This window comes from Oenanthe melanoleuca, chromosome 4A (genome assembly GCF_029582105.1).
Source record: "Oenanthe melanoleuca isolate GR-GAL-2019-014 chromosome 4A, OMel1.0, whole genome shotgun sequence".
Lineage (NCBI taxonomy): Eukaryota > Metazoa > Chordata > Aves > Passeriformes > Muscicapidae > Oenanthe > Oenanthe melanoleuca.
The window spans coordinates 6,233,830-6,252,389 of record NC_079338.1 but is presented as its reverse complement, the minus strand read 5'-3'; the positions used below and the strand labels follow the sequence as shown (position 1 = coordinate 6,252,389).

General features: G+C 42.2%; 1 protein-coding gene across 5 annotated transcripts in view; it reads right to left on the bottom strand.

Annotated features, from left to right (window-relative positions):
- Positions 1-725, bottom strand: part of AFF2 (ALF transcription elongation factor 2) — a 334,567-nt gene extending 333,842 nt beyond the window's left edge. For all 5 annotated transcript variants that reach the window (XM_056491312.1, XM_056491315.1, XM_056491314.1 and 2 more), the window contains exon 1: positions 515-725. In XM_056491312.1, coding sequence (XP_056347287.1) covers positions 515-561 — 47 coding nt within the window. In that variant the 5' untranslated portion in view covers positions 562-725. The remainder of the gene's footprint in view (positions 1-514) is intronic.
- Between the last annotated feature and the right edge of the window lie 17,835 nt (positions 726-18,560).

The following is an 18,560-nucleotide window of genomic DNA, read 5'->3' as shown; positions in this document are numbered from 1 at the left end:
TGCCACAGCGAAACTACAGTTGCGGTTCTCCCCGTGAAAGGAACATTGTCAGTGACAGCAGTAAACACAACATTAGCAAAGCCGCGATCCCAGGGAACATCGCCGCCCCTGCTCGGGAGGGGGCTGCCACCGCTGATCGCAGCCGGCACCCGGCACCTCTCGGCGCTGCCCTGCGGGCCAACTTCGCCCCCCGCCGCCGCGCTGCGAGCGCCGCTCCCCAGCCGGGGCCGGCGGCGCGGCCGCGGAGCGAGGCTGGAGGCGGCCGGCACCGGCTCCCCCGGCCGGCCCCGCTGCCCGCGGGCGCAGCGCGGACCCGCTCCCCGCTGGCACCGGGTGCTTCGCCCCTCAACAAAGGCTACGGCACCGGGGGAGGGAGCAGGGAAGGGTAGGAAGGAGGCAGCTGGAAGAAGGAGAGGGCTGGAGAGACGGGGAGGGGAGGTGGTGGTGGGGGGGAGGGAGAAACCAAAACCAAAGGAAAAAAAGAAAAAACAAAAAACACCCAAAAAAAACCTACCACTGCTGCTCTAAGTCCCAGTCCCTGAAAAAGTCGAATAGGTCCATAACGATGTGGTGGGGAGACTCAGAGAAGTGGTGCCCCCTCCCCGCCCCGCAGAGCCGAGCCGAGCCGAGCCGGCGCGGCTATTGCTGCCCGGCCCGCATGGGCAGCGGCGCCGCGAGGAGCGGCGGCCGCCGCGGGGCCGCGCGGAGCCGCCCGGGGTGGCGGAGCGCCGCCGCCGCCGCCAGCAGCGCGGCGCGGCTGTGCCCGGCTGGGAGAGGCAGCACAGCGGCGGCGGCGGCCCGGCGCACACACACACAGACGGGCGGGCAGGCTGCCTCGCACACCGCGAGGGGAGGAGCCGGGGCGGCCCGAAGCCGCGGCATGGAGCCGCCGCGGCAGCACCGCTGGGATCCGGCGGAGCCGCGAGCCTCCGCCGGGAGCGCGGGGAAGTTTAGCTGCAAGGAGGAACAGCGGGGACGCGTGGAGCGGCGCGTCTTCGCGCCTGCGGGAGACCTGGAGAGGCCTGGCTGGGGTGTAGAGAGGGGGAGAGAGCAGCGGGAATAGGGGAGAGAATTTTAAATAAATAAATAAAACCTACACGAACAAAACCAGGCATCTATAATCCTGTCATTCAATTGCCAAAGCTCCTGCGTGTGGACAAACCTGCCTGCAAGGACATGGCAAGGCCAGAGCTCCGGGTCAGCTGCACTGGGAGATGCAGGATGGCAGGGAAGGGTCAGAGCAGAGTCAGAGTCAGGCCCGGGCAGCCCGGGAGGGCTGGATGAAAAAGGCCCTCCCGAGCCCCTGAGGCCTGGATCCGGGGGAACACCCTGCTCTCCCGCTGGGATGATGACCCTTCCATCCTGCCCTGTGATGGGCAGTGGCACAGCTCCCCTGCGGGCATCAGTCAGGACAGGGGCATCCCAGAGCCCCCTGCAGAGCTCACCCCACCGATCCCAGGGAGAAGCCAAGCACGAGTCCCAGGCTGCCCATATACAGATGTAGAAAGGGGTCCACTGTTCCCTCCGTCCTCTAAATGAAATTATTCTCTACCCAGATTCGCACTTTCATGTCTGAATTGCTTTCTTAATAGTAACCAATATCTTACAAATTTTCACATCCATTTTACTTTTATAATACTTCAAGTATATATACACCCACTGAACAAACAAGTGCATAAATTGGTTTTGCAAAGACAAGACCAAAGCCATCTTCATTTTTACTCCAGTCTTCCTCAAAACCAATCACTCCATGAAGTTCCCTACATGCCAGCAAGTCTTGACAACTTGGTGAAGTTTGAAATGACCCTTATTTTGGTGAGGTCCCTTCTCCACAGCCATGTCCCTGCCCCAGGAGACTCAACACAGCTGGTCATAGCAGCCAACTCTGCCACCACAGGCAAGGCTCCAGTGAAGCCTCTGGCAGAAACATCTTTATGGACTTCATGAGAATTAAGAAACAAATCTAAGATTATAAATTATATCACTAGCAGAGCAACTAATGTAATCCCCAATTTTTTGCTTTCCTAAGAAGTACACAATTGGTTTATAAGTGCTATAGTTGTAAAAGTATTGCTGAGGAAAAGCTGTGGCACTGTTATCAGTGGAAGTCCAACATGATAGAGTTCATCTTAACTTGGGCTTCACTGCAAGATTCACATTTGCATCGTGTATCTTGTGGTCCCCCAAAAGGAGGGACCTCAGGCAAGGCTGCACTGCTGAAAGTCCACACTCATACCCAGCAAACCCCTAAAGCACTGCTGCTCTCCCTGCCAGGGCAGGCAGGTGCATGCAGCATTTCCTTCTTGCATGCATTCTCACCACTGACTCAAACACAACTCTGGCCCTCAAGTTTTAAAATATCATGAGTTGTGCCCCTCTCTTCACTGTTCCTTATTTTAGCGTCATTGTTGATTTTAAAGATTCCATTCAAAATCATAATTTGTGGCCAATACTTTAGACCAACATGGGAGGTGGAGTCACACTTTCAAAACGATTCTCCTGATGCAGGTAGAGAGAGGCTTTTTTAAAAAACCAATTACTGTTAATGAAACTAAAAGCCTGATGTGTCACCTAATCACTTACATTCAGTATCTTGCCTGTTTTCAGTACAATGAACTTCAACCATTAAACTCAACTTACTAAAAGCACTGGGACTTGCAAAAGGTGGCAGTTCTGCTTCCTGTTTTCTCAGAGGGTCTTTTGGCTGCCAGCGGGTCAGCCCAAAGCTGGTGCAGCCCTGCACCAAAGCAGTCTGCAAGAGGCCAAGGGCTCTTACCCAACAGAAAGAAAAATCACTTCCCAGGTATAAGCACCTTTACTTTCTTAAACCAAGCCCATTTCAATTCTTCAGAAACTAGCAAAAGATGCATGGAACAGATCCTGAAAAGGCTTTCAGAACTCATTCCAGCAGAGGGGTGGGAGATCCTTCATCACCAAGCAAACCTGCTGTCCCCATGATGTTCAATAGCAGAGGTAATTGATCTCCTCAGAAGTTGCACGTTTGGCACCTGGAGCTCCCCAAGCACCCTGTGCTTTCAGGTCTGTGACAAAGTTTGTGACTGAAGCAGCTTTTTACTGTCAGTTTCAAGCAGCATTTTGCAGTCAGTTTCAAGCCCCCAAGGATGCACCTGAGTGTCACCACTGCGGACACACAGCCCACGCTCCACTGGAGCCCTGAGCTGGACACACATCTGTTACCACAGGGTGGAGGGACGGTGCTTTTCCCAGCCCTGTCCCCAGGGACACAGCAGCCCTGCTGCCAGCAGCCACACTTGGCTACACATAACGGGGACACACTCCAGTGCACCACGAGCTGGCCTGCTCACCTGGCCTGGCCTACGGGAGCAAAGGGCTGTGGGGAATTGTCAGGTGCAGCCGTGTGCCCAGTGCCTGGCTGCTGGCACAAGGATCCAACACCCTCCACAAAGGCCCCAGCTCAGGGGCAAGCACAAGCATGAGGTTGTCCCAGCTCTGGCTCCACACAGCGAAGAGTTCATTTACCCAAACTGCCAGGAATAGAAAATTCAGCTGCCCTCAGCATGACCTCTTTTACAGTTACAGTAGAAAATACAACTGCAGTTCCCAGCACCTGCAACAGCTCAGAACGGGGATAACAAGATCAGCAAGGCCTCCTGGCCCTGTGCACTGCAGCCTGGCCCCACAGCCTGCTACAAAGGGGAATGCTGGCTCAGCACGGGTCAGGCTCTGCTTCTGCCGACAAGGCTGCAGGCAGGAGCCCTGCCGCCATTCCAGCAGCCCAGCCCTGCCCTGTGCCAGCCGCCCTGCCCCTGCCCAGCCTGCTCGACAAGCCCAGAGCCAGCTTCTGGCGAGATGCTCCTTGTGGCTGGCTTGGGCAGTTGTCCCCATTTAGGGTTAGAGGAGGACACTTCTGGTGGCTACTGTGGCCGAGGCATGGGTGGACTCACAAGTTGAAAACACTGTGCAACTACTGGAGCTGCTGGGGTTGCACCAAAACAGTCAAACTTCTCACCTTCTACATCAGGTTTAGCAGCAAACAGTGGAGAAGAAGCAGGAAAGGGACTCCCAGCCTCATTCTTTCTCTTTCAAACCTACCTACATCCCTTGATAATCTCTTTACCCAAAGTACATTTGTAGTCTGTATGCAAAGAAGCATACCAAGGCAACAAGGAAAGAGTGAGCTAGGAACAAGGACCTGTGTAGTGCTCCAAAGGCCAGAGCGCAGCTGCCACCACCTGCCCCAATGTCCCTGTTCCTGAAGGAGGAGAGATAAGACTGTCCATGGTGGGTCAGGTGAGACAGGCTGAGGCCAGCAGTCCACAGCCACAGAGGCAAAAGTTAACTGAACCACACCCCTTGGGAGACAGCACAGAAACCTTTTCTGCTGAGAGCACTCCATTTTATCCAAAGAAAAGCTTATTTTGTCCCAAAACAAGAATAATGAACCCACAGTTTTCTATCCAGAAAATGTTAATGGAAAATTTGTGCCCAGCTATGAATACAGATTGGAGATATTTGGATTTCTGAGGAAAGAAGGTCAAGTCATTTTCACAGTGTGAAAAATGAAGCTAACAGAGTTCATATTTCTCTGTGAAGCAATGATTGATTTTTCTTTCTGCGCCTCATTCATACAGCACTAAACATGTATAGAGAACAAACTTACACCTTAGATAAAGCACACAGATTACATTAATACATTGAAAATTAAGTTCATATTAGCATCTGTTTGAAGGTAGGCACAAAAACATTTAGCTCAAATCGATGAGAACAGGCAGGAGTTGGCATAAATCTTATGTATCCTAGAGCTGCTATATCACAACAAAAAATCACCATTGAGATATGTATACATAAAGTAGGAACCCATCATGTTCTGCCTCTATGGCTAAATTTCCTCTTCGGAAGTACATAAGGATTTTAGTTATCAAAAGCATGTTGTTACTCAATTTCAAGTGTGTATGTATAGGCAATCTTTATTTTCCTACCATCGTAATTGTAATTATCAACTCCACACTGCCTGAGCGAGTTGATTCATTTAACTGTGCAGAACTATTCTTATTAGAGTTGCTACTCCTATTTTATGAAACAAGATTAATTTAAAACAATAATCACTTCTAGAAATATATTGATAATATATTCTTACGGTAAGAAGGGGGAATGTTTTCATGTCCTGTAGAATAATCATCCCTTCAGTACTTTTCTCCAGACTTCTTTAGGAAACATGGCATTTTGACATTTTTGTTATAGTGGAGTTCATAATGGCAAGCTCTTACAGATCTTATGTTGGGACGTGTCCACAGCTACCTGCCAGGACACATTGGGTTTCATCACACTCTGATCCTATAAGGCTCACAGTGGATATTAAAAGGTCCCACAGTGATTGGAATTGAATTGGCCATAGGGGTTTTCAGCTCCCTCTTTTGGTACCTCTGTGTCTTGACCACATGTCACCCAAGGAATGCCATTCACGTGCTGAGAAAGTCCTCCCAGATACAGGTTGCAAACTAATGCTTTCAAGAGATATACATTGATAACTCATCAGTGGTGCTGGAAGTGTTGTGGTGCTAAGACTGTGACACTGTGTGACCCTACCTGACCAAGGCATAGCTCCACTCAATGCTTTGCCATTGTCAGAAAAAATGAAGAGGAAAAAAGGCAGCAACAATAAGATTCATATGTATTACCACAGCACATTAGCCAGGCAGTTCTTAAAACACTGTCAGGATAGTCTAAACTTTCAAAACTAGGAAAGACAGAGATTGCAGTCAAATGCTCCAGAAATAAGTAACCAAAAAGATCTACTGGAAGGCAGATGCAAATCAGCTGTGAAAAGCAAATGGGAGACTCAGAGAACTAGGAATTTGGAGGGCACCACTGGCAAAAAGTACAGCGGTTTTATGAGAAAAAAATCAAAACAAATTTGACTTTCAAGTAAAAATTTCATTAATGAATCAGAGTCATCACAGTTTGATCTTTCTCTGCCATCCACCCCCCTACGTTTTTGTTCTTTTTTTCTTGTTTTGACGTTTATGACCAATACTTTGCTTTGCAGGATTTAAAACAGCTGGCTACCTTCTTCTTGGATTTAAGGAAAAAATCTTTATGTCATGCTTACCAACTGATTGTGAACAGTGGGTCATAGGGAGTAGTTGAAGAGTTGGCCATGTGTTGCAATCCTTCCCTTTAACCAAACCAATTGCTTAGAGATTTAGCATGGCTCTCACTGTCTCCTAGCCTGGCACATAGAAACAATCCCTGTAGTAGTTTTAACCAATTGCATGATCTTGTGTTCCTTATGAGTGGAACTAAAGGTCATATACATTGTAAAAAAACCTACCAAACTAACTTTGAAATACAAACATAACCAGAAAAGTGGAGTGCAAAAGTATGGGAAAAAGGCTTTTCACATCATGTTTCCTTCTTTCTGCCATGCTTCTTTCAAAAGGCAGAAGCACTTTACAGCAATGATGTCTACACATAAGCTGCTGAAGTACTGTCTTGTCTTCAGTGATTTTTATGATGATATTCCCTAATGCACTTTACAGAAACATAACACTAGGCAAAGCTTCATTTTTATGAAGGAAACAAAAAGAATAATATATGGCACATTGCATTAGCATGGAGGTGGAATATCAGACAACAAAAGCTGATCTTGTTTCCTTTCTCTTTCCCCCCTTTCTTCTTTTATTCTGATAAGATCACTCCTATGTTCATCCCTTTCAACCTCAATTTTCTGGTCACCCTGTGTTAGGAAAATAAGACTTTCCTGTCTTCTACTAACATTACTACATGGTATCTCAAACATATTTAGAGCAGATCCTGTAGCTATTCAGGATTAACCCTAAGGGACCAACATAATTCAAGCTACAGCTTGGGTATTTGTCTGGATGTTTAATATCAAAGGAATTTGATGATAAATACAAAACAAAACTGAAACTCACAAGACTTTCCCCAAAGATGAGGTTGATAAATACTTACTGTTTCCTTTCTAGTAAAAATACATTCATAAATTACGTCAAATTAATTGCAGGATCCTTGTGTTTTCACAAATACATTCCCAGTGGAGGTAACTGCTGGTTTTATTCACAAAACTGATCGATTTCACAATATTTTTGGGGCATTTTACAGGTGCATGGGGCAGGGTGGGGGGAGGGCAGGGGTGAGCAGAGGGAGGCAATAGACTTGAGTCAGTTGCAAGAAAAACAGAAGTGTCAGCTTTCCGTGGGCAGACACAGCCAACCCGCCAAATACTTCAGCCATTAATGGGCAGATCTATGGACATGCTACATCCTAGTTTGCTATGATGTGACAAATGTTATGGTGTGGAATACAACTTTAAGCTACCTGCCCATGTATCCATTTGACAAACTCAAGCACTGCATGACCATCAGTAGGTGTGGGTGTTCATACCCTCCCAGCTTCTTATAAAAAACAAAAGCCAGTTCTGACTTAAGAAGATATTCAGGCCCACTTAGAAGACAAGAACATAGAACTCCCCATCTGCACTCCTTCTGAGCCCTGGAGGACCTGGTGCAACTGGTACTCAATACAGAAACAGCATCAGGATTCAGCTGCTGAGATGGTCCATCAAAGGCCTTTGAGAGGTCTTGGAAAGGTTCTGCTGAGAACAGTGCAGACCATTGCAGCAACTTCTTTTCAATCAAGAGATTAATGTCTGGCATATTTATTTCATAAAGTGAGAACCAGTATCCCAAACAAATAGCTAGAACGAGTATTATTCAGTCTTTTTCCTGGCAACCAGCTTAAATGACCATGTCTTGATTTTCTGGGAAACCTGCCAGGTGAGCTTTGAAAGGATTGTAGTGCTGACGGCAGAGTCTGGAGGGCTCGTTCCATGCGCTAACCAGAGGTCTGCTAAAGTAATCAGGAGGAGGAGGCAAGGTCCTCATCCTGCACAAGGGGAGAGGGCTGGAGCATAATGGCATTGCTGCGGGGAAACCAAGAAGGCTGTTAAGCTCACTGGGGCATGGACTGTCTTTTACCATGTGTTTGCATAGCTCTAGCACTGAGGCACCCCAGAGTAAAGTCTTTAAAAGTGATTAAATGACTTATGCTCTTAAAATCTATTTCCAAAAGTGAGTAGTATAACATCCATTTACTCCCCTCATTGGGCCTGGGGTGCAATTCAGCTCTCACTTGCCTTTTTTTTTCCTCATTCCTGATGAAAAAATTACTGCCTAGTCACTTACCTGGTTCACTTGTGACTCTGCTGCGTTTAGTGACTGTGCCTCATGAAATTATCTCCACAGCTAGAAGAGGAGGGTGACACCAAAGGATGTTTTGCCATCTTGTGATGTCACCACATCTATTGAAAATTAAATTCTGAGGAAAAAAAAGTGAATAAACAAACAGAATTCTTAAATCAGAATTAATCCAAGCCACTTAATGAAGAACTGGGAAGTGAAAAATTTGCTACCGTGACTTACATATTGAACTGATTTAAATTACTTAATTTAGAAAAATGCATTTTAGAATGTCATTCTGTCAGTGTCAAAAACTGGTGCCATAAGAGTCAGTGATCATCATCCTTCTGATGGTATTAGTGTGAATTTTCCTATTATACAGTATAGATTATTAGCGGTTTCATCCCTAAGGAGGACACTGATACTGACAAAAAGAGAATTTCACTTTGAGAGGAAAAGCCACAATTGGCAAGGAGTTTAAGAGCAGAATAGTATTTTTTTATGTAATTATAATGAGATTATAGCTGATCTACTTGACGTTGTTCTTCCATCAAATGATGGAAACATTAGAAATTAATCTGAACTATGCTAAAATAGCTAAATATTGAAAGGAAACCTTACAGCCAGCTACACTGAGGCAACACCTGAAAAGCCTATTGTCCACCCTGTTAGGAATGGATAACTCTTTGTACATTGCAGGTGACTAAAACCAAATAGAGTTTATTACTGGTAACACTGAAAGTCACTAAGGAGCAGCTGGTGGAAGAATTGACCTACGTGGTCACACACCCTTGCTTGTTCACTCTGTTTGAATTTTAAAGATCCAGACATAAAAATTGAGGCCACTGATATATTTCTTTAAAGCAACTGAAACATGGTATTCATGAGTATACTATATTTATGTGATTTTTAAAAGGTAGAAAAACACCACGACACCAAGTTACACAAGCAAGTCACCAAGTCAATGGTCATACTTGCAAATTAGATTTAGGCTTCTGGTAGACACCAAAAAATAAGTAAATCAAGAGCAGAACTGCCAACTATCAGAATAAGGGTATTAAAAATATAGAACAATATCTATCATCCCAATTGCAACCTTAAAATTGCATAAAAGATCATTGTCAGGAGAAAAAAAAAGTCAACCACAGACCAATGTAATCAAGAAGCTGACAATTTGACTGAGAAAAAAATTAGTATACTATCATAGAGAGGTTTCTTTTTGGCTTACAGTGACAAATGGTTCCTGATCTTTCTAAGACCTTCACATATTTGCTGATGGTTCATTCAACAGCCCTTACAAGAGGCAAAGATTTTCTTAAGTAGGTGCTTGAAACCACACTGGCATTTTTATAGAAAAATCAAAACAGTTCCTTTGGTCCTATTTTGTGAATGTAGTTTCAAGAATGTAGTTTCAAGCATAAAAGTCTTAAAAATTAGGGCAGGAGCCTTTGGGAAGGCTGTACACAAAAGAGGCACAATACAGTAAGCAGATGCAAGTAACTAAACAAATTAAAGCATGCTTGGGTCAGGACAGCTACTGTAGTTTTCTGCATGTTGCTTTTAAAATTTGTATTTATTTTAGATCTTTTTCCTGATAAATGTACTTTATACCTTTCACATTTCCTATTAGTAGCAAAGCCACAAGCTCCTGAGTACTACTGCCACTATGCAAGAAAAGTAATTTTAGAGGTCGTTCCAGGTCTTCAATTTCTGAAATCCAGTTTTATCGCATACATTTCCTGACAACTGGCTTTCATTTTCCTCTGTCACAATATAGACATATTTGAAAATATTTTAAGATTAGTTATGCTAACCTGTACTTAAAGAGCAGTCATAGTGTTAAAAGATAGATACCCATTAGAAGGAACAAGTTGGAGTCATTGAATCCTCTATACAACCTTTTTGTAAAAATTTAAACATCATTTTGAGAAGCAGAAAATGTACCAGTCCAGAGATATCTGTCATTACTCATTTTTCATATACTCGACATGATTATTCATTACTCAGAAGTGACATAGTTAAATGCTAACTCTTGCTAAAATATTGATCATAATATGTGGGGGCATATAATTTATCTGAATCAAGTGAAATATGTTTTCCTCAGCAAGATGGTGAAAGCTTGTCTCATTACAGCATCATTTCTACTGAAGTTTCTACCATTAGTTAGTTTAATGACTCTGTGAACATTTTAATTGAGAAGATCCCTCCGTAAGTTGCTCGTTCAAGACACATGGAGGGATTTAGATTTGCGAATGAGAGAATGTGCAGTCAGCTGTGCTCAACCTGAGAGTGCAAGCAGAAAGAAGAGAACCACGTACTACATAGTACCCAGATCATGAGGGGCAGGAGAATTTGGAGAGGAAAAGGTAAGGTTGCAAGCCATGAGATGCTAAAGGATGTAATTTGCAAGTAAGAATACTCAGGCTGGAAGTGTGGTGTACAAATATGTGTTTGCTTAAATCATTCTCACCCCCTGAAAAAAAAAAAACATGCACTGAGGCCAGTGGAAAACTACACTGCCCTTTGAAAGTCAAACCTGATAAGAAAAGGTAAACATGGCTATGACAGCCCTGGTTTCACTCTGGATCTGTATTTCATAAAGGAAAACAAATTAACCTACACTCTTGCATCATCCCCTGCCAGCACATGATTCACATACATTCATAGGAAAAAGAGTCAACCACTATTTAATATCAGGTGCATTTAGCTGGTGAACAGATCTGTTCTAGTGGTGCTCTGCTGGCATCTGTGGAGATATGAGCTGGGCCATTAGACTTCCATGAAGTCTGGTAGTACTCTCAGGAGTGCCACACCAAAGTGCTGACACCAAAATAGCTTGTGGCTATCTTGTCCTTGTGACTGACAAATTAAGGAAGGTACACTACCTTCCCTTTGAGTAAGTGGAAGTAGGGTCCTTCCCTCCTGTACTGCACTTTTCCAAAAATAGAGTAATCTAGGAGGAAAATGGATACAAGTAATGTCCTTATCTAATCAGAAAAATAGCCCGGGGATGGTGAAAGATTTTTATTTCTAACTCCTAGCTACTGAAACAAAAGCTGAGAGCAGTGTGAGTGATTTGCCTGAAATCACAAAGTCCTACATATTTCAGTCTGAATGTCAGTTCAAGCAATAGGACAAGAAGAAAGAGCCTCAAGTTGCATCAGCAGAGGTTTTAGATTGGGTATTGGGAAAGATTTCTTCACTGAAAGGGCTGTCAAACATTGAACAGGCTTCCCAGGAAAGTGGTGGAGTCACTGGAGGTATTTACAAGGTGTGTAGATGTGGCCCTTGGGGACATGGTTTAGTGATGAGCTTGGAAGTGTTTGGGTAACATTTGGACTTGATGATCCTAAAGGTCTTTTCCAGCCTAAACAAATCTATGATTCAGCTACACGGAAGCATTGTTACCACACTGCATTTATGAATAGAAAGAGCAGAGAAAGCACAGCAGTTTAAAAATGTCATTTCTATTAGGAAAACAATGGAAGAGGATGAATCTCTGAATATTCCTCAGAATGCCATTTTATTAAATGCATCTAAACCTGGAAATCTTAAGCCTAGAAAAGAAGAAAAAAATTAAACCAATAGGATCCATTCTAAACAATCACACATTCTACATAAAGAAAACGAAGTGTTTGACATAAACACTTCATAAGCAAGATGATTTACATTATTTGAACTTTGTTTCTGATTATTGATATAAAAATATACAACTCTGCATTAATTTCTAACTTGTTCTATAGAACTTTTGCTGAACCTCTCTATGAAATCATACACATGCAGGATCAAAACAGAGAGATGGGAAGTAGAATGTGCTTCATTAAGGTAAGTACAGCTCATATCCTCCTCCACAACACAATTTATTAGTATCTAATAGAATTTTAATGTTTCTCATTCTACATTTTTACAGCTGCATCAAAATATTAAAGTGTGAATTGCAATTAAACTCACACGGTGCTCTTAGCATAATTTTCCTTGTATTAATACTTAGCAAACCAAGTTATTGGCATAATATTATTCTTGATACTGGTTGTCATATAGAGATAAAGCCTCCAAATAGTAATAAAGTGTATTTTACAGGAGAGAGAGCAGCAGTACAAAAAAATTATGCTACTGGAGTCCTTAATTTCTGTGGAAGGGGGTGGGGAGAGAAAGGCTTTTGGCTCCTTAAATTATAGTTTGCAGGTTAGTACATCAATTCACTTTAATATTACTAAACAGGTAATTTACTTGCTTTCTGAAAGTACCCATGTGCAAGGAAATGCTAGTGGACTCCAGGGATTATTCTAAGATTGATCGCTTGGCTCTAGTCACCAATAATGGTATGAATTCTGCTAAGCTCCATTTTAAATGTACCTGAAATATTTAAAGGTTTTAGAGGGGTAAAAAAGGAGAGGCAATATTTGTTTCCTGTAACCTCAATTTATGCATGTGTGGTCAGCTTGACTAAAGAATTTTGAATCAGAAGGACTGAACTACTACTTGCAAATGGCAATAGATACATTGACTTGGGATAGAAAAATTGCAGGTGTGATACCCATGCTTATGTTATCCCTTGGGAATTCAGAAGGTATTTTGTATTTCCCAGCTTCTCATTATATTTGCAGTTGGCTATAGCTTTTTGTGGTTTTTAGTTTGGAACTGAACTCCAAAATGTGCTCATGGGAGAAATGGAGAACATTAGTATTTTCTTATGGAAGGGAAAAAATGCCTAAATTAAATGCTCTTAAGTAGACATGACTTTGAGAAGATTGTCTGGGCTGGATAGTTCTATAAAAGCATCTGGAAGTAGAACTTAAATTTAAAGAATTACCTTTTTCCTGCTTCATATAGGAACACACCAGGTAAAACAAACTTTTTCCTATCCTAAGTGCTGACAGGATGGGCCAACACGTTTGATTAGGCTGTGCCTGCTTACCAAAGGCTGGAAGCAATGAGAACTTGGCCATGCAGGCTGCAACCAAAAACCCAGTGAAGCTGTGCAGTCTCCCCTGTAAATCATATCATGAAAACAAAAAATCATTTTATTAAGTTAGCAATAAAATCCCAGTCTCAGGGTGATGCTGAAGGAGGTTTTGAAAGATTATCTTGACTTATTTAAGACAGGTTTGTGGTTTTGCAAACATCCAGTATGTGTTATTGATAAAGGACTCAGTTGTTTCTTTCCAACTTGCAAAGCTGTTTCTGTCAGTGGAGATTTCTCTCCCTTACAGAGAAAAGTCTCTTTGCACCATGATTAAATACCACTGGGTAGGAGAGGTGAATCTGAACAGACCCCCAGATTCAGGTGCATGCAGTTTCACACATCATGGAACAAAATACAAATAAAACAAACCTTCTAAAACTGCTGCAATCTCCAGTCCTACCTTCCATTGATGTTAGACTGTTTTTAACAGATCTGGCTTCTGTCTGTGACAGTTGCTGATGATAAATCCTCTGATCTGGGTAGGCTGAACATGAAGAGTTGTATCACAACCCACAGAATCAACTCCATGGTGTCTGGGATTTGCTGTGTCATTCATGAACTGCCAAGAGAACAGCATCAATGCAATATGTCACATATCTCATATTTCCCCTCCCTTATATTTTATCTCCCAGAAATTTAATCTCTCCTGCCTAAGCCACCAGCTACTAGAATGGACCAAAGTACATGAATATGATGAAAATGCCATTAATTGCCACCAGCATGACTTCCCATCAGAGCTGCCTCCCTCCTCACTTGGCATGGAGAGGTTAATCTCCAAATTCTGTGCTGCTGTACCCAGCACAATAATGGCTTCTGAGCTGCATCAGTGGTGACATAATTTTACTCATGAAGCTATGAGAACATGGTGAGCTGAAGACTAAAAAAGTAGTATAGTGATAGTCTATTTAAAAAAAAACAAACCTGTTAAATTTTCAAGTATTAAATTCAGTAGACATTTCAAATGTGGCCCCTAATATCTTCAGCACGTCTTGGAAGGACCTTGAGCATCCAGGGCTGTGGCTAAGTTTACCCACCTAAGCTTGGCTGAAAGTAAAATTCTCTATTCCTTTTCATCTATTCTTCATGGCATGTTTCCTAACAGCATAATTTGCAGAAAAATGATCAAAATATCATTAAGAAATGTCAGTACTCTCAGCCGAGCTCCTTTCAGACATATAAGCAGTGTGTGGCAGGCATAATAAAGTCATGATTAGGAATGTCCTTTAAATCACAGGAATGGGAGGATGGTAAGTAGATGTACCCTGTTCCATCTCTGAACTGGCTCTTTGCAGGACTGGGAACAAATATGTAACTAGTAAATGCCTGGGTATGACTCAATTCTTTCATGCCTATAAAGATATTTGCACTTCTGCACTACCCAGCCATGGCAGTAACATCAGCATTTTCTCCCTGTACATAAGGAACCACGAGCAAACCTATCCAGAAGCTGTTTCTCTGCTCAGCCCACTGTTGGGCCAAGGAGAGGCCAAAAAGCAGCGGAACCACAGAGCACAAGAACAGAGGCTGATGGGGATCCTGGACATTAGCAATGGACACAGTTACCTCAGAGTTAGATGAGGAAAGGGCAAAGGACCCTAGGAGAAAGAGTCATAGTATTAAGGAATGTGTTCTGCATGAGCACCATCAGTTCTCACTCTTCTCCCAGCCCTGTTTCTGCTAACAAACCCACACACACAAACCAAGGCAGACATGCATGTGAGAAGTGATCCATTTGTCCTACAATAATGTTACTCAAATTAGCCATTTATCTATGGCACTTAGAACTACATCTGAAAAGAAAAATACATTCTTCATTGCCTGCTCTTTTCCTACAAAGAAATAACAGCATGGCTTCTGTGGAAAGCATACTCAATAAATGAATTTGGCTAACACCAGGAGCTTTGTGAAACAGTGTTTAATAGCAAGTCTGGGAGAAACTGAGAAGAGACTGTATGCTAAGATAAGCACGTCTCTGTGTGCAGCAGTAGGTTTGTGTTGACTGCTTCACATTTTGAAGGAAAAACCCATGAGACAACAGAAAGGGGTGAGCCCCTCAGAGCATTATTCCAGGGAGTTATTTCTGGCTCACTTCCAGAAAGGATACTCCCAGCATGGATATTTTTTTCTAGGACACAAATACCTCATTTTGAATTCCTTTAGGTTTTTTAGAAACAATAGCTCATCTGTTATATTTGGCAGATTGTGCCAAATCCTCTTCCCTGGGTAGACACTCTCTTCTTTGTAAGGAGTGTTTTCTTAGGTCCAGGTAAAATATTATGTGACCAATCTAGACATGAATTAAAGAAAACGTATGCATGAAGTGTTTAATATATATAACACCTGTCAGGGATGCTGTGGAGTACTAGATCTTATCTGTAGCTCTACCCTAGAATGAGTGGATGGAGAGATACAGAAGCTTCAGTTCAGTTGTAGCAACTTTGCCATGAATATGCTTGTGTCACTGTCAGTCCAGGTACCCCAGGATATTTTTGGACCAGGAAGTTCCTGATCCTCAGAAACTGTAAAGGAGTGGGGTCAATCCTATCAAAGGGTTCTCTGTGAGCCTGTTCTTTTCCCAAAACAAGTCCTTCAAATCCTAAATCCACCTATGTCTAGGCTGACTGATTTGAAGCAGATACTGGATTATTTTACTTTCTAATTTTGGACATAGTAAACAAACAAACAAAAAACCCCAGACCAACAAAGTAACACACATGGGAGATGTGAGCTTTTCTTAAAGCTGGAATGATTCTTTCATAAAACAAAATATTTCTGTTTGCCTACTCTTGCTGTAAATGTAATCAGTGCCAACAAGTACATTAGCTTTCCTAGCCTCATTTGTCCAGCTTAGTCATAAAATGGTAAAGAAGCCAAAGCTTAGATGCTAGCTAAAGCTGTGGCAAAGCCATAGGTGCAGACTAGATTGTACTGTCCTTCTGATGAAAAGAGTGAATAAAGGCACCAAAAAGGATTTGACTTATAGACAAGGTGACAGTATTTCTGAAATAAAAGATTGGAATATTTTCGTGGTGACTTTTTAGGGTCATAAAGAAGACAAAATGCCCATTTACCAAGGATACATGCTGGTGGTGTTATTGCCAGCTCCTGAAGCAATAGCAACCCTTGCATATCGCTTCCAGTGCAGGTTTATTTCCTAACATTCCGTATTCTGGAGGCATTTATCAAATGCTACCAAACTAACGTTGACACCCACTTTGAGTAAAGGAACAGATTTGAATGTCTCTGCTGATCCAACTTTTCCCTTTTTTGTTCAGCAGACACATCTCTTGTTCTGCTGGACTGTTTATTCTTGGCAAACATGGAGCATATTCTTCTCAGCCTTGGAAAACAAGCAGCTTGTAGTTATTAAGATAGAAAGAGAAGCAAAAGAAGCAAATTGGGTCACTGAGATGTCAGGGGAAAAAAGAAATTGCTTGAATATCATAAAAGATGGAAAAAAAAACCCCAGGATTGTCCCAAGTTTTGTTATAGAAGAGACAAGCAGGAAGGATCTTCAAAAGAAGGTAAGGATTACATTACAGTGCTGATACTGTGACATCTCCCACTTGCCAAAGGGATGGCAAATCCAATAGCTCGTGATCAGAAATAAAGAGCATTGAATAAACCAGAATAAAGAGCAAAGAAAATTGATAGCTTTAAATGTATAATCTTTAAATGTATAATCTCTTATGCTGGTGCCTACCAGCAAAGAACAGAAGCTGGACTGGTGGGTTTCCAATGTAAACTTATGGCATCCTGCTTAATTCCACTTTTATTTAATGCCTCTGTCCTTTATGTGGCATTAACTTTAATGTAATATTGAAGTCTTTGGGGTTTTTTTTTAATAGTGTCATAAGTGTAAATGTAATAGTTATATAACAATAACAATAAATCAAGGATGTACTAGAGTCACAGCAATAACTTATAATAACATTAAGACACAGTTTATGATATATCTAAAGTTCAGTACCTTAGAGAGTTAATTAAGTCCTAAGTTAATTAGCAATGATCTTATTCCTAGACAGGAAATGTAGCCAATTAGCTTGTTTATGCTTAAACAAGTAACTGAGGTCATAACAAGACTTTTTGAGGTGTTATTGATTGATTTGTAATTTGTTAATTAATTTTGATTGACTTTACAAGTATCCTGCTTAATTCTTTGCTTCTAGGGAGCTGAAGTTACTGACATGACTGGTGGCAATATAAAGTCACAGTCACCATTTTCACTGTATGAAATGTGTAGTTTTCATAACTCCACTTGTAAGATGCCAGACAAAGAAAAAGCTTTTGTGATAAACTGCAAATCAACTTACTGTTTTTATAACTTCATGCCCACCTTTACCCATCATAGAGTACACAGCAACATCAGAGATGCCAAACTGTATTTAACCATTCCGACAAGCACTGCTTTGTCACTTCATATGTTTCTATTGTTAATAGCACAACATTACCATTTTATTGCTTTAGGAATAAAACATTGCTTTAGGAATATTACATTGAAAAAATAATTAATGGATGAATATATGAAAACCAAACCCAGGTTTTCCAGATTAGAACTGTAGGGAAGAAACCCAATCTTTTGCAAGGTGACCTTTTTTAATCATGGCAACATCTTGAAGTTTTTTAATTGCAAGTGGCTTCTCCACACATAGCCTTATCTAGAACCAAGCCATCAGTTATTGCACAGATTTATAAAAACTAAGCATAGTGTTAAAATTCAGCTCATGGGAAAGAAGGATCCCAGAAGCTCATGGCATCTCCAGTGAAGAAACTCTTTAGCTGCATAGTCACATAACAAAGGATAAAATTAACTAATCATTCACCTTGCCTTCTGCCATTGGAGAGGAGAATAGAGGCACAGAGTAGTAAAATGCCAGCAGTTTGTGATGGTGCATGAATGTGCATCTGCCTGGGACAGGCAGAGTGGGGTGAAATGTGCAGCAGAGCTTCTGCTGCTGCAAATTCCTGATCCTGTGGGAGAGACCCTCAGCAATGCTCATGCACCTCCTGCCTGCAGTGTCCCAAGGGACCAGTCACACAAACAGACTTTCTGATCCATGCAGACTGGTCTGGGTAACAGATATGTCCTCCCTTTACAAAGCAGATTAACCCTGAGGTAATTAACGGCCACAAGTAATATGGAGGAAATTCATATCTAACACTATGGAATCAGAAGGGACAAATCAGTTCCAGGAGGACAAAGAGTCTGAACTGAGAAAAAGTAACAAGACTTTTTTTAAGATCAGAAGCATCAATTGAAATGCTAACACTTTATAAAAGGCCAATAAAATGCACATATGATCATATTTGAATCACTACTGCTCGGGCAACAAAGAGCAAATGGTATAAAATTGAAACTACTTTTCTGCTGTAGATATAGAGCAGTTCCACAGTGATAAAAGTACTTTCCTTCC